Here is a 19,259-nt window from a genome sequence, read left to right as displayed (position 1 = left end):
CGGACAGTGTGACCGCATTGCGACAAAAATGTATGTTGGGATAGGGTTGCACCAACGAACGCAATTGATTTGTTATCGTTTATTGCCGGCTGAAATTGTGGATATAAACAAACCATTTGTATATTTTTTTTGGTTTTACCATGACTTGTGACACAACTGAGGCCTTGGTGGCCCACATGTGTGATGTCGTGCAGTTCTACATGCTACCGGAGCTGAAAGAAGATCTGGACAACGTTCAGCTGGCTCCGTCGCAATTTGAAAGTTATCATGTCTTGCTAGCTAACGAATTGCCGAAATTCTACGATCTGGTGCAGGAATTCCTTCAGAAGACCAATAATGCTGGACACGAAGAGGTGGGTGGATCTCCTCGCGGTTTATTCTATTAGTTACAGTCTGTTTCCCTTTAGCTGAGGGTACAAATTGTGATGCTTCTTTGCGAGCTGGCAGCTGCTCCTACCGTTTACCAACTTAATGATGGGAGTGGTAACTTGCTGCGAAATGCCAATAAATTGGGAAGGAAACTCTCCGATACGTGGGGGGAATCAATGGACGCGCACATACTCAAAAACTACGAGAAAAAGCTGCAAAAGAACTGTTGGAAGCGACAGCTTGGCGCCGTGCATGGCTTTGCCAGATATCTAGAGGTGGTAGTTAGAAAAGTACTCATGATTGATTTATTCAAAATATTGGGCTCATCATTGCAGCTCCGTTATACGAAGGACGACAAAATGACCACCCAGATGCTAGCCTTCAGCCTGTCGGTCGGACTCAATGTGCGGGAGTGCTACGACTTTGTCTATAAGCAACTCGGTGTGCAGATCTTTTCAATAATGCTGAAGCATGGCGTAGGCATGATGCTTGTTCTCTGAGAACCATAGATCGTTAATTGTTTAACTTGCAGGCCCTTAAGGACATTCAGGAATTGAATATCCACAGCGTGATCTATGATCATGCGCTTAGAGATGCCTTCAGCATGGACTCGATTGAAGCTGTGACTGCCATATGGAATTGTCTGTACCTCTGTCTGGATCACTTCATTGATCTGGATGCCTTTACGGTGGGGGGCTGTCCTCACAAAATAGTTGAATATTATTTACAGAGTGGTTTATCCCCCACAGTGGAACCAATGCGATGATATGCTGGACGGGCTCGTTTGAAATGTGACAATGTCATCCAAAGCCAACAACTCCATTTGCCTGCTTCAGTTTATAATACGACTTGGCTACTACTTCACCATCCATGCATAGGTAGTCCCGGTCTGAACCGTACACCGCAGCAGTGCACCACGAATGGCGTAGTAGAAGCCCGAAATCCTCTTCTGCTTGAACATCAGATGGACCGAAATGTAGTGCAGCACATTTGCCTGGATGTTCACTCTTATTATGTCTATGGGATGTGATAGCATAATGGCAGCTACATTGATCAGTGTTGTGCCACCGCTGTCATTGCTTGTCATATTGAATAGTCACGCCTACAACATGGCACAGTAAAGCAATATTTTTAACATGTCTTCCCCAAACGTAGGAATAACGTGTTCGAAACGCAATTGGCGAAGAAGCGCTCTTGTTCGGAGCGAGCAGCATGTACGTTCTGGTTTAAGATTTGACTACGATTGAGCCCTGCACCTATTATTAGTACATTAAATAATCAAATCATTATTTCGTTATTGTAGCTTAGTGTCTTCAGATGACATATTTTATTAGATATATATGTATATGTGTTAAGTTGAAATACGATTAAATGGTAATTCCTTCACAGAAGGAAATTTTGATTGCTTCCTGCTATCCTGTTCAAGAATGTAATAATACAAATTAGCGCGCAATTTTTTTTTCATCTCCCATATTGAAATGACTTTTGTCAGGGAGCTGTCGGCGGCGGCCACCTAGGCTAGGGAATTCCTCATCGTTATCAAGGGCCCCTCTGTAGACACTGTGGTCTCTGGGCACGTAGGACCTTGATACGGACTGGTGGCTGCTACTCGGTGATAAGTCACGCGATCCCATCTCCTTCTGGATTCGCGATGGCGCTGAATAATAGGAATCAAGCGAAATCTCATCAAAGTTTGTCGAAGAGGACGCAGGAGTAATAGTGTAGTTTGGCTTGACCTTAGGGGGAATGTGCTTCCCAGGCTGGAGTGGAATGGCCAGGTCTGCACACATGTAGTCGCTAAAGGTGAATCCCCAACGCTTGACCATACTGTTGGTACAATATTTTGAGCGATCGATTTTTTCATGGTACTAGAAATACAATTTGATGGTTAGCAATTGATAAAAACTAGAATTATCTTAAACTTTAAACTTACATCGCACGCAATCCCTTCAGTAAATTCAAAAAAGTCTTTGACAAAAAAGTTGTTTGTCACATGGAAATTGATCTGATCGTTCGTAACCCCAGCCACGTCCAATACACTCTTCTTTAAGGTGTAGAACAAATGGTAGATATCATACACCATAATCTTTCGCTCATCTTTGTCGATTTCGGCCTCGGATGCCAGATAACGGAAGCAAGACTTTACCACCGGCATTAGCTCTGGGGTCGTGTAGACAATAACCGGATCGTGGTCCAATTTTTCATCTTCATTGCGGACGGATAACCAATTGAAGATATCAATATATAGTTTCCCCATGTTGGTCTCGCCAAAGGCCTCCGGTGGCAAGGGCAACTTGTGGGTAGTCTTGGAGTGATCCTGCGCATCTCTACTTTGTCCGTAGATGATGTGGCCTGAGAATAAATTGTGGTTACGACTAGGTCCAACGCATCAGTCTTACATCAACACTCACCCGGATTAATCATGGTACTGTAATTAGAGCTTATGCCTCCCTTCAGAGAGTAGCGGCAGGCGGAAAACTCAGCGGGCACGTAAATATCCCCAGTCAAGGCCTTGGTAAAATAATTGAAGCTAACAAACACAAATTCCTCATTCTCCAACTCTGCAAGCAAAAATCAGCGACAAGTTTTGTTAATGGCGACTGGCTCTCGTTCAGAACAGAGTACCTAACTTACCCATAGAATTTTTTGCTGTCAAAATAATGCGTTCGATATTTCGCTTCATTTGAAGCTCAGCACTTATGGCCTCGTTTTTCTCAATTTCCATTTCTGCGACGGAACCGCCCAGACAGTTAAGATGCTCTTTCTTTGCTGCTCTCTCCAGAACGTTTGCATTCTTAGCCATCGAGTTATACGGACCGCGTTCCTGGTCGCCCATGCTTTTCCATATAGGATCACACTTTGCCACCGCCTCAGAAATGCTTAATCCATGAGCCACTGGGTTATTCGCCTGCCATTCTCTGACGAAAGTCATGAACCCATTTCGCTTTTTTGGAGCCATTTCAATGTTAGTAGAGAGAACGCTCGTGTAGGACGTGGAAAATACGGTAGATCGGACGCCGGGAGCTTTTTGCTTGTTGCTTGTCCGAAATTTCTGGAAATTAAAAAAGCCGGGAACCTGACACTGTGAAAAACGGAGATTATCGGTATCTGGCTTATCGGACAGTGTGACCGCATTGCGACAAAAATGTATGTTGGGATAGGGTTGCACCAACGAACGCAATTGATTTGTTATCGTTTATTGCCGGCTGAAATTGTGGATATAAACAAACCATTTGTATATTTTTTTTTGGTTTTACCATGACCTGTGACACAACTGAGGCCTTGGTGGCCCACATGTGTGATGTCGTGCAGTTCTACATGCTACCGGAGCTGAAAGAAGATCTGGACAACGTTCAGCTGGCTCCGTCGCAATTTGAAAGTTATCATGTCTTGCTAGCTAACGAATTGCCGAAATTCTACGATCTGGTGCAGGAATTCCTTCAGAAGACCAATAATGCTGGACACGAAGAGGTGGGTGGATCTCCTCGCGGTTTATTCTATTAGTTACAGTCTGTTTCCCTTTAGCTGAGGGTACAAATTGTGATGCTTCTTTGCGAGCTGACAGCTGCTCCTACCGTTTACCAACTTAATGATGGGAGTGGTAACTTGCTGCGAAATGCCAATAAATTGGGAAGGACACTCTTCGATACGTGGGGGGAATCAATGGACGCGCACATACTCAAAAACTACGAGAAAAAGCTGCAAAAGAACTGTTGGAAGCGACAGCTTGGCGCCGTGCATGGCTTTGCCAGATATCTAGAGGTGGTAGTTAGAAAAGTACTCATGATTGATTTATTCAAAATGTTGGGCTCATCATTGCAGCTCCGTTATACGAAGGACGACAAAATGACCACCCAGATGCTAGCCTTCAGCCTGTCTATAAGCAACTCGGTGTGCAGATCTTTTCAATAAGATCAGGAATTGAATATCCACAGCGTGATCTATGATCATGCGCTTAGAGATGCCTTCAGCATGGACTCGATTGAAGCTGTGACTGCCATATGGAATTGTCTGTACCTCTGTCTGGATCACTTCATTGATCTGGATGCCTTTACGGTGGGGGCTGTCCTCACAAAATAGTTGAATATTATTTACAGAGTGGTTTATCCCCCACAGTGGAACCAATGCGATGATATGCTGGACGGGCTCGTTTGAAATGTGACAATGTCATCCAAAGCCAACAACTCCATTTGCCTGCTTCAGTTTATAATACGACTTGGCTACTACTTCACCATCCATGCATAGGTAGTCCCGGTCTGAACCGTACACCGCAGCAGTGCACCACGAATGGCGTAGTAGAAGCCCGAAATCCTCTTCAGCTTGAACATCAGATGGACCGAAATGTAGTGCAGCACATTTGCCTGGATGTTCACTCTTATTATGTCTATGGGATGTGATAGCATAATGGCAGCTACATTGATCAGTGTTGTGCCACCGCTGTCATTGCTTGTCATATTGAATAGTCACGCCTACAACATGGCACAGTAAAGCAATATTTTTAACATGTCTTCCCCAAACGTAGGAATAACGTGTTCGAAACGCAATTGGCGAAGAAGCGCTCTTGTTCGGAGCGAGCAGCATGTACGTTCTGGTTTAAGATTTGACTACGATTGAGCCCTGCACCTATTATTAGTACATTAAATAATCAAATCATTATTTCGTTATTGTAGCTTAGTGTCTTCAGATGACATATTTTATTAGATATATATGTATATGTGTTAAGTTGAAATACGATTAAATGGTAATTCCTTCACAGAAGGAAATTTTGATTGCTTCCTGCTATCCTGTTCAAGAATGTAATAATACAAATTAGCGCGCAATTTTTTTTTCATCTCCCATATTGAAATGACTTTTGTCAGGGAGCTGTCGGCGGCGGCCACCTAGGCTAGGGAATTCCTCATCGTTATCAAGGGCCCCTCTGTAGACACTGTGGTCTCTGGGCACGTAGGCCCTTGATACGGACTGGTGGCTGCTACTCGGTGATAAGTCACGCGATCCCATCTCCTTCTGGATTCGCGATGGCGCTGAATAATAGGAATCAAGCGAAATCTCATCAAAGTTTGTCGAAGAGGACGCAGGAGTAATAGTGTAGTTTGGCTTGACCTTAGGGGGAATGTGCTTCCCAGGCTGGAGTGGAATGGCCAGGTCTGCACACATGTAGTCGCTAAAGGTGAATCCCCAACGCTTGACCATACTGTTGGTACAATATTTTGAGCGATCGATTTTTTCATGGTACTAGAAATACAATTTGATGGTTAGCAATTGATAAAAACTAGAATTATCTTAAACTTTAAACTTACATCGCACGCAATCCCTTCAGTAAATTCAAAAAAGTCTTTGACAAAAAAGTTGTTTGTCACATGGAAATTGATCTGATCGTTCGTAACCCCAGCCACGTCCAATACACTCTTCTTTAAGGTGTAGAACAAATGGTAGATATCATACACCATAATCTTTCGCTCATCTTTGTCGATTTCGGCCTCGGATGCCAGATAACGGAAGCAAGACTTTACCACCGGCATTAGCTCTGGGGTCGTGTAGACAATAACCGGATCGTGGTCCAATTTTTCATCTTCATTGCGGACGGATAACCAATTGAAGATATCAATATATAGTTTCCCCATGTTGGTCTCGCCAAAGGCCTCCGGTGGCAAGGGCAACTTGTGGGTAGTCTTGGAGTGATCCTGCGCATCTCTACTTTGTCCGTAGATGATGTGGCCTGAGAATAAATTGTGGTTACGACTAGGTCCAACGCATCAGTCTTACATCAACACTCACCCGGATTAATCATGGTACTGTAATTAGAGCTTATGCCTCCCTTCAGAGAGTAGCGGCAGGCGGAAAACTCAGCGGGCACGTAAATATCCCCAGTCAAGGCCTTGGTAAAATAATTGAAGCTAACAAACACAAATTCCTCATTCTCCAACTCTGCAAGCAAAAATCAGCGACAAGTTTTGTTAATGGCGACTGGCTCTCGTTCAGAACAGAGTACCTAACTTACCCATAGAATTTTTTGCTGTCAAAATAATGCGTTCGATATTTCGCTTCATTTGAAGCTCAGCACTTATGGCCTCGTTTTTCTCAATTTCCATTTCTGCGACGGAACCGCCCAGACAGTTAAGATGCTCTTTCTTTGCTGCTCTCTCCAGAACGTTTGCATTCTTAGCCATCGAGTTATACGGACCGCGTTCCTGGTCGCCCATGCTTTTCCATATAGGATCACACTTTGCCACCGCCTCAGAAATGCTTAATCCATGAGCCACTGGGTTATTCGCCTGCCATTCTCTGACGAAAGTCATGAACCCATTTCGCTTTTTTGGAGCCATTTCAATGTTAGTAGAGAGAACGCTCGTGTAGGACGTGGAAAATACGGTAGATCGGACGCCGGGAGCTTTTTGCTTGTTGCTTGTCCGAAATTTCTGGAAATTAAAAAAGCCGGGAACCTGACACTGTGAAAAACGGAGATTATCGGTATCTGGCTTATCGGACAGTGTGACCGCATTGCGACAAAAATGTATGTTGGGATAGGGTTGCACCAACGAACGCAATTGATTTGTTATCGTTTATTGCCGGCTGAAATTGTGGATATAAACAAACCATTTGTATATTTTTTTTGGTTTTACCATGACTTGTGACACAACTGAGGCCTTGGTGGCCCACATGTGTGATGTCGTGCAGTTCTACATGCTACCGGAGCTGAAAGAAGATCTGGACAACGTTCAGCTGGCTCCGTCGCAATTTGAAAGTTATCATGTCTTGCTAGCTAACGAATTGCCGAAATTCTACGATCTGGTGCAGGAATTCCTTCAGAAGACCAATAATGCTGGACACGAAGAGGTGGGTGGATCTCCTCGCGGTTTATTCTATTAGTTACAGTCTGTTTCCCTTTAGCTGAGGGTACAAATTGTGATGCTTCTTTGCGAGCTGACAGCTGCTCCTACCGTTTACCAACTTAATGATGGGAGTGGTAACTTGCTGCGAAATGCCAATAAATTGGGAAGGACACTCTTCGATACGTGGGGGGAATCAATGGACGCGCACATACTCAAAAACTACGAGAAAAAGCTGCAAAAGAACTGTTGGAAGCGACAGCTTGGCGCCGTGCATGGCTTTGCCAGATATCTAGAGGTGGTAGTTAGAAAAGTACTCATGATTGATTTATTCAAAATGTTGGGCTCATCATTGCAGCTCCGTTATACGAAGGACGACAAAATGACCACCCAGATGCTAGCCTTCAGCCTGTCTATAAGCAACTCGGTGTGCAGATCTTTTCAATAAGATCAGGAATTGAATATCCACAGCGTGATCTATGATCATGCGCTTAGAGATGCCTTCAGCATGGACTCGATTGAAGCTGTGACTGCCATATGGAATTGTCTGTACCTCTGTCTGGATCACTTCATTGATCTGGATGCCTTTACGGTGGGGGGCTGTCCTCACAAAATAGTTGAATATTATTTACAGAGTGGTTTATCCCCCACAGTGGAACCAATGCGATGATATGCTGGACGGGCTCGTTTGAAATGTGACAATGTCATCCAAAGCCAACAACTCCATTTGCCTGCTTCAGTTTATAATACGACTTGGCTACTACTTCACCATCCATGCATAGGTAGTCCCGGTCTGAACCGTACACCGCAGCAGTGCACCACGAATGGCGTAGTAGAAGCCCGAAATCCTCTTCTGCTTGAACATCAGATGGACCGAAATGTAGTGCAGCACATTTGCCTGGATGTTCACTCTTATTATGTCTATGGGATGTGATAGCATAATGGCAGCTACATTGATCAGTGTTGTGCCACCGCTGTCATTGCTTGTCATATTGAATAGTCACGCCTACAACATGGCACAGTAAAGCAATATTTTTAACATGTCTTCCCCAAACGTAGGAATAACGTGTTCGAAACGCAATTGGCGAAGAAGCGCTCTTGTTCGGAGCGAGCAGCATGTACGTGGTTCTGGTTTAAGATTTGACTACGATTGAGCCCTGCACCTATTATTAGTACATTAAATAATCAAATCATTATTTCGTTATTGTAGCTTAGTGTCTTCAGATGACATATTTTATTAGATATACATATATGTATATGTGTTAAGTTGAAATACAATTAAATGGTAATTCCTTCACAGAAGGAAATTTTGATTGCTTCCTGCTATCCTGTTCAAGAATGTAATAATACAAATTAGCGCGCAATTTTTTTTTCATCTCCCATATTGAAATGACTTTTGTCAGGGAGCTGTCGGCGGCGGCCACCTAGGCTAGGGAATTCCTCATCGTTATCAAGGGCCCCTCTGTAGACACTGTGGTCTCTGGGCACGTAGGACCTTGATACGGACTGGTGGCTGCTACTCGGTGATAAGTCACGCGATCCCATCTCCTTCTGGATTCGCGATGGCGCTGAATAATAGGAATCAAGCGAAATCTCATCAAAGTTTGTCGAAGAGGACGCAGGAGTAATAGTGTAGTTTGGCTTGACCTTAGGGGGAATGTGCTTCCCAGGCTGGAGTGGAATGGCCAGGTCTGCACACATGTAGTCGCTAAAGGTGAATCCCCAACGCTTGACCATACTGTTGGTACAATATTTTGAGCGATCGATTTTTTCATGGTACTAGAAATACAATTTGATGGTTAGCAATTGATAAAAACTAGAATTATCATAAACTTTAAACTTACATCGCACGCAATCCCTTCAGTAAATTCAAAAAAGTCTTTGACAAAAAAGTTGTTTGTCACATGGAAATTGATCTGATCGTTCGTAACCCCAGCCACGTCCAATACACTCTTCTTTAAGGTGTAGAACAAATGGTAGATATCATACACCATAATCTTTCGCTCATCTTTGTCGATTTCGGCCTCGGATGCCAGATAACGGAAGCAAGACTTTACCACCGGCATTAGCTCTGGGGTCGTGTAGACAATAACCGGATCGTGGTCCAATTTTTCATCTTCATTGCGGACGGATAACCAATTGAAGATATCAATATATAGTTTCCCCATGTTGGTCTCGCCAAAGGCCTCCGGTGGCAAGGGCAACTTGTGGGTAGTCTTGGAGTGATCCTGCGCATCTCTACTTTGTCCGTAGATGATGTGGCCTGAGAATAAATTGTGGTTACGACTAGGTCCAACGCATCAGTCTTACATCAACACTCACCCGGATTAATCATGGTACTGTAATTAGAGCTTATGCCTCCCTTCAGAGAGTAGCGGCAGGCGGAAAACTCAGCGGGCACGTAAATATCCCCAGTCAAGGCCTTGGTAAAATAATTGAAGCTAACAAACACAAATTCCTCATTCTCCAACTCTGCAAGCAAAAATCAGCGACAAGTTTTGTTAATGGCGACTGGCTCTCGTTCAGAACAGAGTACCTAACTTACCCATAGAATTTTTTGCTGTCAAAATAATGCGTTCGATATTTCGCTTCATTTGAAGCTCAGCACTTATGGCCTCGTTTTTCTCAATTTCCATTTCTGCGACGGAACCGCCCAGACAGTTAAGATGCTCTTTCTTTGCTGCTCTCTCCAGAACGTTTGCATTCTTAGCCATCGAGTTATACGGACCGCGTTCCTGGTCGCCCATGCTTTTCCATATAGGATCACACTTTGCCACCGCCTCAGAAATGCTTAATCCATGAGCCACTGGGTTATTCGCCTGCCATTCTCTGACGAAAGTCATGAACCCATTTCGCTTTTTTGGAGCCATTTCAATGTTAGTAGAGAGAACGCTCTTGTAGGACGTGGAAAATACGGTAGATCGGACGCCGGGAGCCAGTATGACAGCAATCAACAGTTAACCGAATAGGTGCGCAGGTAGGTTGCAACAGATAGGTTCCAAGCTATGGAAAAATAACTTTTTGCTTGTTGCTTGTCCGAAATTTCTGGAAATTAAAAAAGCCGGGAACCTGACACTGTGAAAAACGGAGATTATCGGTATCTGGCTTATCGGACAGTGTGACCGCATTGCGACAAAAATGTATGTTGGGATAGGGTTGCACCAACGAACGCAATTGATTTGTTATCGTTTATTGCCGGCTGAAATTGTGGATATAAACAAACCATTTGTATATTTTTTTTGGTTTTACCATGACTTGTGACACAACTGAGGCCTTGGTGGCCCACATGTGTGATGTCGTGCAGTTCTACATGCTACCGGAGCTGAAAGAAGATCTGGACAACGTTCAGCTGGCTCCGTCGCAATTTGAAAGTTATCATGTCTTGCTAGCTAACGAATTGCCGAAATTCTACGATCTGGTGCAGGAATTCCTTCAGAAGACCAATAATGCTGGACACGAAGAGGTGGGTGGATCTCCTCGCGGTTTATTCTATTAGTTACAGTCTGTTTCCCTTTAGCTGAGGGTACAAATTGTGATGCTTCTTTGCGAGCTGACAGCTGCTCCTACCGTTTACCAACTTAATGATGGGAGTGGTAACTTGCTGCGAAATGCCAATAAATTGGGAAGGACACTCTCCGATACGTGGGGGGAATCAATGGACGCGCACATACTCAAAAACTACGAGAAAAAGCTGCAAAAGAACTGTTGGAAGCGACAGCTTGGCGCCGTGCATGGCTTTGCCAGATATCTAGAGGTGGTAGTTAGAAAAGTACTCATGATTGATTTATTCAAAATGTTGGGCTCATCATTGCAGCTCCGTTATACGAAGGACGACAAAATGACCACCCAGATGCTAGCCTTCAGCCTGTCGGTCGGACTCAATGTGCGGGAGTGCTACGACTTTGTCTATAAGCAACTCGGTGTGCAGATCTTTTCAATAATGCTGAAGCATGGCGTAGGCATGATGCTTGTTCTCTGAGAACCATAGATCGTTAATTGTTTAACTTGCAGGCCCTTAAGGACATTCAGGAATTGAATATCCACAGCGTGATCTATGATCATGCGCTTAGAGATGCCTTCAGCATGGACTCGATTGAAGCTGTGACTGCCATATGGAATTGTCTGTACCTCTGTCTGGATCACTTCATTGATCTGGATGCCTTTACGGTGGGGGGCTGTCCTCACAAAATAGTTGAATATTATTTACAGAGTGGTTTATCCCCCACAGTGGAACCAATGCGATGATATGCTGGACGGGCTCCTTCAAAATCTGACAATGTCATCAAGAGCCAACAACTCCATATGCCTGCTTCAGTTTATAACACGACTTGGCTACTACTTCACCATCAATCGAGGCGAGATCGAAGCCGCTCTGGCCACGGATCTCACACGAGCGGATCAGCTGGATGCCTGCCAGGAAGTGTGCTCCTCGATCAACTCCAGCACCAGTTATCGTTGGGCCAAGAGCATTCTGCAAATGCTCGTCTTGGAGTCGGAGAAACTGCTGCAAGGCCCTGAGGTTTGCGCAGAGCTACTCGGCCAGATGCAGCGCTGCTATCTAGTCTGCATTCTGCCCATTCCACTTCAGGCTCTGCATGTTCATTTGCCCGAGTTTTACACCAAATTCGTGGCTGTGCTCCTAGAGTGCATGGTGACCCATAAGATAGCACCGACAGTTCAGAAGGTGAGCTTGATCTTTATCCGTGCAAAAGACCAACGAATGACATCCCTTTCCGCAGCTGGTGCAGCGCTTTACAGAAATATTCAGCTTCCAGCTTAAGAACTGCTCGCTCCATCAGCTACCCAGCGACCTGGAGGAGTATGTGAAGGCATTGAAGTCCCTACAACAAACCATTTCTAAATAAAAACGAAAATTTAACTGATGAAATAATCGGCAATTAATGGATAAGTGAGTGTTGCTATGATCGCATGTGGCAGTATCGCAATCAGAGCCGGCCGCAGACCCAGAAAGAATCCTCTGTAGCCGTGCAACTGAATGATTTTGAGGCAGAGATGCGTCTTCGAGGGGAACTTCTTGTAGCAAGAATTCATGACCACCGTTTTTACCGCTTCTACTGGCGTCAGGATTAATGATATGATGCTGCTTGTTATCGTCATTGCCATCAGATCGATAACCCAATCCTCATCACGAATTCTGTGGAGTTTCAAAAGCATATCCGACACCTTTTGTGAGGGGCATTCAAATTAAAGCGACTATGGATAAAAGATAGTCCGTATAAGTTACCCAATCGTGTACAGGTGCGTAGAGCGCTGCCACCGCTCCGGTGGTGAAAGCATGCAGCTCGCATCCAGTGAAGAGGAAGGACATTCCACCCTTACCATACATGCACTTGAGAGCCTTCCAGGGGTCTCTATAACTGCAATAAAAGTAACTTTAAAAGAACAGCACCCACAAAGCTTTCGAGTTAATTTGTTTACTTGCGCTGCAAGAAGGGACGGCGGGTTAGATCGGCCTGCCGCACTATTGCCACCTTGGCAAATGGCGTTGAGAGCAGGCCGCCGCCTAATCCGCTTATGCCCGCCACTGTGGAGGTGTCGTATGGCTCCAGCATCAGCAAGTACTCGTTGTCCTTCAGCCAGTGGTACAATGCATACGTTGTCCCGGTCTGAACCGTACACCGCAGCAGTGCACCACGAATGCCGTAGTAGAAGCCCGCAATCCTCTTCTGCTTGAACATCAGATGGACCACATCCGAATACGAGACGTAGTGCAGCACATTTGCCTGGATGTTCACTCTGATTATGTCTATGGGATGTGATAGCATAATGGCAGCTACATTGATCACGTATCCGACGTAGACGGGCAAATTGGCAATGCGATCGAGTGTTGTGCCACCGCTGTCATTGCTTGACATATTGAATAGTCACGCCTACAACATGGCACAGTAAAACAATATTTTTAAAATGTCATCCCCAAACGTAAGAATAACGTGTTCGAAACGCGATTGGCGCCCCCGAAGCGAAACTCCTGTATTGTATTGTATTTATTGTGTACTGTATTGTGTTAAATATAGGCTAAAACGGAATAAACGGAAGTAATACTACTCGCACTCTGCTCTCAGTTTCACAATCTCTAACTGGGTTTTCTTCGCCTCCAGCATGGTCACGGTGCGCTTCAGCTCAGCAATCTCGTTTAATTTGTTAAAATAGGTCGATTTTGTCTCCAGATACTCGGTTTCCGCCTTGATCAGTTCCTTCTGCAAGCGACTGGCGTCAGCATGGGGGGCCGCAAGTGCATCAATGTGAGTAAGGTACCCCTCCAGGTCGGCACCAGAGTTCCGTACATCATCGTCTTCCAGCAATTTGTCCAAAGTAATTGAGGTTGTATATGTGGCGCCAACAGGTTTCGGCTCGATTTCGCTCTTCCCCCCCTCCTGATCCCTTATGTTTTTGAACTGGGAATGAAAGATGCATATACAAGCATAAGAAATTGAATGCAATGCCACCTTGGACAAGCGTCTACGTACCTCCTCGGTTAGATCCACCTTGTATTTGTTGCACGACTTTCTGTAGGGAAACAAACAGATTTTTTTATTGCAGAATACTACTGAGACTGTACTTCAGAGGATCGGCTGTACTGACCTGTGGATGACGAGCCTGTCGATGCTGGTGTTTGCCTGTGGCTTATGGCAGTGCAGGCAAAGTGCGCGTTGTTTCTTGGTGGCGGGGTCGGGAACGGGAGTGAATCCGAGCCGCTTCCATGTAGATGCCTTGGAGCTACCGCGTATACGTGCGACTTTCATTACGAGAAATTACGAGTATTTTGACATGAAATTTCCTCTCGACAAAGCGTCGTTGCAACCCTGGCAATGTGGCCGTTCGTGTATATGTATGTGGCGTTAGTATCTATCTACATGGTGCCATTTTGTTTTGAGCTGTTTCAGTACGTATAAAAATGCCACGAAAGAAGTCAGAAGATTTTTATAAGAAGTTCGGCTTTTCCGCAAAGTGTGAAAATGGAAAATACACGGCCACCTGCACTTTTTGCAACAAGGAACTTCAAAATACAGCGCTAACAAGACTTTCGTTACATAGGTAATTTTGTTTGTGTATATGTATATGTATACCAATGTAATGTACGGATTCATTTCAGGCAAACGTGCGATCAAAAGAGAGCGCTATCGGAGACACAATCCATCAATATGGAGAGAGCCCGTCCAGTGCTCAAGGTGCGTATTTAATTGCTGGTAAAAGGAATTATTATTATTGAATGCATTCCATTTTGTAGATCCATAAGATTACGCACGAGGACGCGGATGGCGGCATCGATCATGGGAACGAGGGCAAGGAGATCATTGTGAAGGCAAGTACCGACAGCTGAAAGACGCCACCGAAACGATCTAAAGTATAGACCACAAACTATAGATACAAGAATTTTTGGACGAGTGCGATGACGATACAGATGGCAAGGAGCAGGCGACCACGGTCAAATCTGAACTTATGAACAGCGAACAGAATAACCCCCACTTGAATGCTTCAAAGGAGGAAGAAGCTATGGAAATTGAAATTACTGCAGGGCCAGAAAGTCGGGAATACGTTGAATTTCTTGACGAATACAAAGAAGTGATAGTAAGAGGTGCTTTCCATGTCCGATTGGCAATCATAATTCCAACCATGTCTCTTGCAGCAAAGCCTAGACGACTCGGCCAATGGTACGGACATGCATTTTGGAGAGAACAGACCGAAAAACAACCTGGCTTTGCTGAAAGCCGACAAAGCCAGGGCAGAGATAAAGCAATACAACAGCAAGGCCATGTTTTTAAGGACGGAAACGGAAAACCTGAAACTAGAAAGGACGCTGACATTGCTGAAGATACAAAAGCTGCGCTTGGAAATAGACTGTTTGCGCGCCCAAAGCTAAAATTTCATATCTTATCTACATATTTACTGAAAACAATGCAAATACAATTCATTCAAATGGAGGGAAAATATGCATTTGGGGTGGCAGCTCTGTCAGCTGGTGAGCGTTATCGGTTATCGACTGTGGACCCTGGTTGTATTTTTCTTAATCAAAATCGCAACCCTGTTCATCACATGATAGTCAGAGGTGAAGAGGAGGGAAGAGTAGATTTTTCTTTGCAAGTCGTTCGTCATATGATTGAAAAAAGTCCAGCGAAAAACTGAAGATGTTGCAGAATTGCGTGATATTCTCACTGTTTATTGCAGCCAGTAAGTATATTAATTAATCTTAATGGCGCTATGCCCAGGCACAGAGTTCGGAATGTGCGAAAACGCCACTTGTTCTCTACACTTTGATTCGTGTTGGGGGTGGTGACTCCTTAACGTAGGTAAAAGTGTCTCACGAGTGTAGCCTGCATGCGCAGAGTCTGTGATAAAGCCCCTTCTCATAGACAAAAGAAAACCTTTTATATTTACACGCCTTTCTTTCGTCCAGTTCATGCTGCGGGCGAGCTGACTGTGCTGAACAGCCCCAAGGCGATCAGCTTCAAAGGCAACGATGCGCTGGATAGCCAATATGTGGGCGATGTCATGTACGCTTCCATGGGCAACGCCGTCGCTGGCGACTCCAACTGGAACGGCATGATCATCAACGATCCCTTCGAGTTGGCCAAGGGCGTGATCTGTGTGCACGTGCGGGGTATCAGCCACGTTATCGCTGCAGGCAATGCAAAGACCTATCAGCTCACCGAATCCAACACCGATGCTTCTCTTAACGCCCTGGCTGCCGAGCTGGAGGCTACCAAGGAGCCCGTGTGCGACATCAACTTCGGGCAGTTCGACGAGGGTGTAAGTAGCTCCCCCTCCATAGGATCGAGCACCCGTGCGCATAATTTATGTAATACCTTATGTCCCAACAGGTGCAAGCGTTCAAGTCGTGCTTCGGTAACATCAAAGTCACTCCCGCCAAGCCAACAAAGCACCTGAGCCCAGTTCTGCACAACGCCGACAAGCAGTTTCTCCAGGAGATCGGCTACCTCGACGGCGCTGCCGAGAATCTGGCCGATATGACGAAGCCCGCAAATGTGCTGATTCTCCGCGTGTCGGTCGACGACATTGCCAAGGCCCATGGTGAGAAATCGGTGGCTCTGGACGAGGCCAACAAGCTGCTCTCGGCCTCCATTAGCCGACTGTTGGCCGCTTCCCAGAAGTCCAGCGATTCTGTTCTCTTCGTCCTGACCACTGACAAGGACACAGGTGTCGGCCGCACCAAGCGTGATACCTTGGCTGCCGACGCGTCGAACCCCTTCAATTTGGCCACCTACTACAGCAGCGACTATCCAGTCATCTTCAACATCATTCTTTGGTTCATGGTCGTCTTTGCCCTGTCTCTGCTGGCCATTTGCTACGCCATCGCCGCCATGGATCCCGGCAGGGACTCGATCATCTACCGCATGACCTCCACCCGCATCAAGAAGGACAACTAAGCGGAGTGCGAAGTGGAGCTTACATTACCTTGTTTGTTATTTCGTCCCTTTTTTGAGTTGCGTGAAGCCGACCCAATTTCAACTTCAGTCAAAACTAGATCAAATTCAGCGGAGAAATTGTGTGTGAGTGTGTGCAGTCGTTGCAGTTGGCTTTAGCTATAAATAAGTATTACTTATCATTTTTGAAATGCTGTTGCGGATGAGCAACAATTCCATAGTAATTTGTTAAATCTTCCTTGTTTGTTGTACTTTTTAGGTTTATATATATAACAGATAACATACTCGCCAGTCAGGTCAGCCCTCTATCAAACTATTCATCAATATGTAAATTACCAAAATTCAAATGTTAAACAGTAAAGTTAAATATATATAGCCTAAAAAGACAAGAGTGCCGGAATTGTTTAATTTATAAATCGAATGTGATCTTGAACGGAAAGTTTTCAATTTAAAATTGTCGAGCTACAGACTAATCAGAATTTTTCCAACTCTACATTTTTACTACACAACTGACAGATGGCGACACAGTGCAATGGCGCGCGATTTGATTTATTACACTCTGCAGATCTCCTGCTGTTCGGGATGCCGCAAAAGACACGTTCTTAACAGTAATAACTTTTATTTATTATAGATATGTATTACCCTAATAAGGACGGGGTGGGTCTACGTCTACCCACCTATTAAAATCGATTTGTCGCTGCCAGAAATACGGATGTAGCAAAGCTGGCGACACTGGTCAAGACTTGGTTCTTTGGCAAACTTTTCACAACGATTCTTCGCCTACGCTCCCCACTGGTCTTGGCCTTGATCATAAGGAGAACTGCTGCCTCCGCTCCAGGTGCAACAGACGCTTTCATTTTGCGTCGAATTGTCGCGCAGCATCGCCTGGAGGTGATTGATATAGTTGATGGCAATCCTGGAGAGGGAGGTGGGTTCACCATTATTATTGACTCCTCGTGGATGGAAGCAAACCGCTACTCACCTTAGGCTCTCGATTTTTGAGTACTTTTTGCCATTGGGCTTGGAGATGGGCAGCTTGGAGCGCAGCAGATCGAAGGCTCTGTTCATGTCCCTCATCCTGGTGCGCTCCCGATCGCAGGCCGTGCGCCTGTAGTCCTTCTCCATCTGCAGGGCCTTCTCCCGCCAGGCGGGATTGTGCTCCTTTGAGATCTCCACCTCGGTGCTGCTGGCGATGCTCCCGCCACCGTAGGTCATGTACATGGGCGGAGGAACCAGCTCGTTGGGCTTGGTCTCCATATGGCTAGATAGAGGGGGGGCGGGTACCTGACCGGCGTGCCACATCGACACAGGCTGCGGAATGATGCTGTAGGGCGGATGAGCCATCGTTGACTGCATCATGCCCATTCCGGAGGATTCCTTCTCGTAGCTGCTCATCAGGGTGGGCGAATAGGGGAGGCAGCCATGCGGGGGCTGCTGATGTGTGGCATAGGCCAGCATACCGCCACCATCGGGGGACAGCGTGTAGTTGAGACTGATGGGGATGTGGCTCGACTGTGGGGCCCCGAGCTCCAACAACACCGGCTGCTCCACGGGCTCGACATCGCCCTCGGGTGCACCGTTGAGGTAGGACCCGGGCGTTGAGACGGGGAGGGCCACCAGGGCAGGTGGCGGTGGCTGGCCGGAGGCTGCACTCAGCATTTGATCAGTCATCGCCTAAGCCGATTTCGACGTCCGCTGACGGCAATGAACGCGATCGCTCTGGCTCTGGCTCTGGAATTTCTTCTTTCCTCTTTCCTCTTGTGCTTGTGACGCTCTGCGGCTCGATGGCTCGGTAATCAGTGCAGTAGCCTTACCTGCCGGTGGACACTATTTTTAGTGCACTAGAAGTTTGCCAGTTGACGGGGGAATCTAGTTTTCCTTGATGAATGCCTCACCATCGAGGACCGACTGAATCCGAGACGTGTGGACTATTCATCTTAAGGTCCAGTGGTCGCGGCCCTTACAGCAACCAGCATCATCTGCTTAGATGATGAAGAGGTGTCTTTTGTACGTGTGTCAATAAGATCAATTGCGAGACAATGGCGAGTGCAACTTGTCGTCGAGGATCGTCGCGTGGTCCGATCGTGTACCTGCTGGCGGGGCGGAACAAAGCCGCTTAATTTCCTTGCTATTGTGACCGGGGAGGGTGATCGAGATCGAGATCGATGCCGAGGCGCGTGTGCCAAGCTGAAGTTGCGTTTGTCGTCTGTGTGGCTTGGAGCGTCGCCAGGCGATCGTCGAGATCGTCGCCACAACTTCAGTTTGAGTTTTTCTTTGATCGCTATATACATCGTACGAACACCTACCCATCCCCCGCCCTCCCACCTGGCCATAGGTATACTCCCCCATGTATTTGTATTTTTGTCGCATGTAAACACAAGTGTTTTGACTTAATTGAAAAAAATACATATCCATATCCCAGAGCCATATCATAGTCATAGCCATAGCCAGAGGCATTAATATACACCTCTATATATACACCCTGTGGCCAGGCAGCTCTCAAATGTTCGCCCAATACCAATTTCAAACTAATCCATAAAACTACAGTGAAGACTAACTTATGACCTTGCTCTCAATCGCCGAAAGTGCAAATGGAATAAGACCCTATATTCTATAGATAGTCACAGATATTCTATTAAGATTATACAACATTTTG

At 45.7% G+C, this 19,259-nt stretch overlaps 10 protein-coding genes and 2 pseudogenes across 13 annotated transcripts; 6 read left to right on the top strand and 6 right to left on the bottom strand.

Moving 5' to 3' along the window:
- The first annotated feature begins 61 nt into the window (after positions 1-61).
- LOC108155296 lies at positions 62-1,771 on the top strand. Of its 3 annotated transcripts, XM_033389297.1 has the most exons (5): positions 68-353; positions 408-644; positions 705-845; positions 902-1,057; positions 1,119-1,771. In XM_033389297.1, the coding sequence occupies exons 1-5, from the start codon at positions 141-143 to the stop codon at positions 1,155-1,157; spliced, it is 786 nt and encodes a 261-aa protein (XP_033245188.1). In that variant the 5' UTR covers positions 68-140; the 3' UTR covers positions 1,158-1,771. The 3 variants fall into 3 exon arrangements, with proteins under 3 accessions (XP_033245189.1, XP_033245188.1, XP_033245187.1); XM_033389296.1 differs by having other exon boundaries at positions 902-1,771; XM_033389298.1 differs by lacking the exon at positions 408-644 and having other exon boundaries at positions 62-353; positions 902-1,771.
- On the bottom strand, positions 1,659-3,472 carry LOC117187177 (protein maelstrom 2-like). Its single transcript, XM_033389290.1, has 4 exons — positions 3,004-3,472; positions 2,781-2,930; positions 2,303-2,721; positions 1,659-2,237 (listed from the first exon to the last, which is right to left on the bottom strand). Exons 1-4 carry the CDS (start codon positions 3,326-3,328, stop codon positions 1,812-1,814), a joined length of 1,320 nt encoding a protein of 439 aa, XP_033245181.1. The 5' UTR covers positions 3,329-3,472; the 3' UTR covers positions 1,659-1,811.
- A 75-nt stretch (positions 3,473-3,547) lies between these two features.
- LOC108155297 lies at positions 3,548-5,151 on the top strand (annotated as a pseudogene).
- LOC117187179 (protein maelstrom 2) lies at positions 5,026-6,839 on the bottom strand. The gene is made up of 4 exons (XM_033389292.1): positions 6,371-6,839; positions 6,148-6,297; positions 5,670-6,088; positions 5,026-5,604 (listed from the first exon to the last, which is right to left on the bottom strand). Exons 1-4 carry the CDS (start codon positions 6,693-6,695, stop codon positions 5,179-5,181), a joined length of 1,320 nt encoding a protein of 439 aa, XP_033245183.1. The 5' UTR covers positions 6,696-6,839; the 3' UTR covers positions 5,026-5,178.
- Positions 6,840-6,913: 74 nt separating this feature from the next.
- On the top strand, positions 6,914-8,552 carry LOC117187183 (annotated as a pseudogene).
- Positions 8,396-10,299, bottom strand: LOC117187180 (protein maelstrom 2-like). Its single transcript, XM_033389294.1, has 4 exons — positions 9,745-10,299; positions 9,522-9,671; positions 9,044-9,462; positions 8,396-8,978 (listed from the first exon to the last, which is right to left on the bottom strand). The coding sequence occupies exons 1-4, from the start codon at positions 10,067-10,069 to the stop codon at positions 8,553-8,555; spliced, it is 1,320 nt and encodes a 439-aa protein (XP_033245185.1). The 5' UTR covers positions 10,070-10,299; the 3' UTR covers positions 8,396-8,552.
- A 66-nt stretch (positions 10,300-10,365) lies between these two features.
- Positions 10,366-12,231, top strand: LOC117187176. Of its 2 annotated transcripts, XM_033389288.1 has the most exons (6): positions 10,375-10,662; positions 10,717-10,953; positions 11,014-11,154; positions 11,211-11,366; positions 11,428-11,883; positions 11,939-12,231. In XM_033389288.1, exons 1-6 carry the CDS (start codon positions 10,450-10,452, stop codon positions 12,062-12,064), a joined length of 1,329 nt encoding a protein of 442 aa, XP_033245179.1. In that variant the 5' UTR covers positions 10,375-10,449; the 3' UTR covers positions 12,065-12,231. The 2 variants fall into 2 exon arrangements, with proteins under 2 accessions (XP_033245180.1, XP_033245179.1); XM_033389289.1 differs by lacking the exon at positions 10,717-10,953 and having other exon boundaries at positions 10,366-10,662.
- LOC108155291 (mitochondrial RNA-splicing protein MRS4) lies at positions 12,074-13,096 on the bottom strand. Its single transcript, XM_017286007.2, has 3 exons — positions 12,639-13,096; positions 12,445-12,577; positions 12,074-12,383 (listed from the first exon to the last, which is right to left on the bottom strand). The coding sequence occupies exons 1-3, from the start codon at positions 13,073-13,075 to the stop codon at positions 12,075-12,077; spliced, it is 879 nt and encodes a 292-aa protein (XP_017141496.1). The 5' UTR covers positions 13,076-13,096; the 3' UTR covers position 12,074.
- Positions 13,097-13,189: 93 nt separating this feature from the next.
- Positions 13,190-14,033, bottom strand: LOC108155295. The gene is made up of 3 exons (XM_017286010.2): positions 13,803-14,033; positions 13,688-13,727; positions 13,190-13,615 (listed from the first exon to the last, which is right to left on the bottom strand). Exons 1-3 carry the CDS (start codon positions 13,961-13,963, stop codon positions 13,262-13,264), a joined length of 555 nt encoding a protein of 184 aa, XP_017141499.1. The 5' UTR covers positions 13,964-14,033; the 3' UTR covers positions 13,190-13,261.
- Positions 14,034-14,058: 25 nt separating this feature from the next.
- Positions 14,059-15,142, top strand: LOC108155294. Its single transcript, XM_017286009.1, has 5 exons — positions 14,059-14,255; positions 14,314-14,389; positions 14,449-14,523; positions 14,586-14,789; positions 14,848-15,142. The coding sequence occupies exons 1-5, from the start codon at positions 14,116-14,118 to the stop codon at positions 15,079-15,081; spliced, it is 729 nt and encodes a 242-aa protein (XP_017141498.1). The 5' UTR covers positions 14,059-14,115; the 3' UTR covers positions 15,082-15,142.
- A 112-nt stretch (positions 15,143-15,254) lies between these two features.
- Positions 15,255-16,992, top strand: LOC108155289 (ATPase H(+)-transporting accessory protein 2). The gene is made up of 3 exons (XM_017286005.2): positions 15,255-15,389; positions 15,616-15,968; positions 16,040-16,992. Exons 1-3 carry the CDS (start codon positions 15,347-15,349, stop codon positions 16,604-16,606), a joined length of 963 nt encoding a protein of 320 aa, XP_017141494.1. The 5' UTR covers positions 15,255-15,346; the 3' UTR covers positions 16,607-16,992.
- Positions 16,669-18,834, bottom strand: LOC108155293. The gene is made up of 2 exons (XM_017286008.2): positions 17,586-18,834; positions 16,669-17,519 (listed from the first exon to the last, which is right to left on the bottom strand). Exons 1-2 carry the CDS (start codon positions 18,272-18,274, stop codon positions 17,384-17,386), a joined length of 825 nt encoding a protein of 274 aa, XP_017141497.1. The 5' UTR covers positions 18,275-18,834; the 3' UTR covers positions 16,669-17,383.
- Positions 18,835-19,259: the final 425 nt, after the last annotated feature.

The sequence above is a fragment of the Drosophila miranda genome, chromosome 2, assembly GCF_003369915.1.
Source record: "Drosophila miranda strain MSH22 chromosome 2, D.miranda_PacBio2.1, whole genome shotgun sequence".
Taxonomy (NCBI): domain Eukaryota; kingdom Metazoa; phylum Arthropoda; class Insecta; order Diptera; family Drosophilidae; genus Drosophila; species Drosophila miranda.
This window is presented reverse-complemented; position numbering and strand designations above follow the sequence as displayed.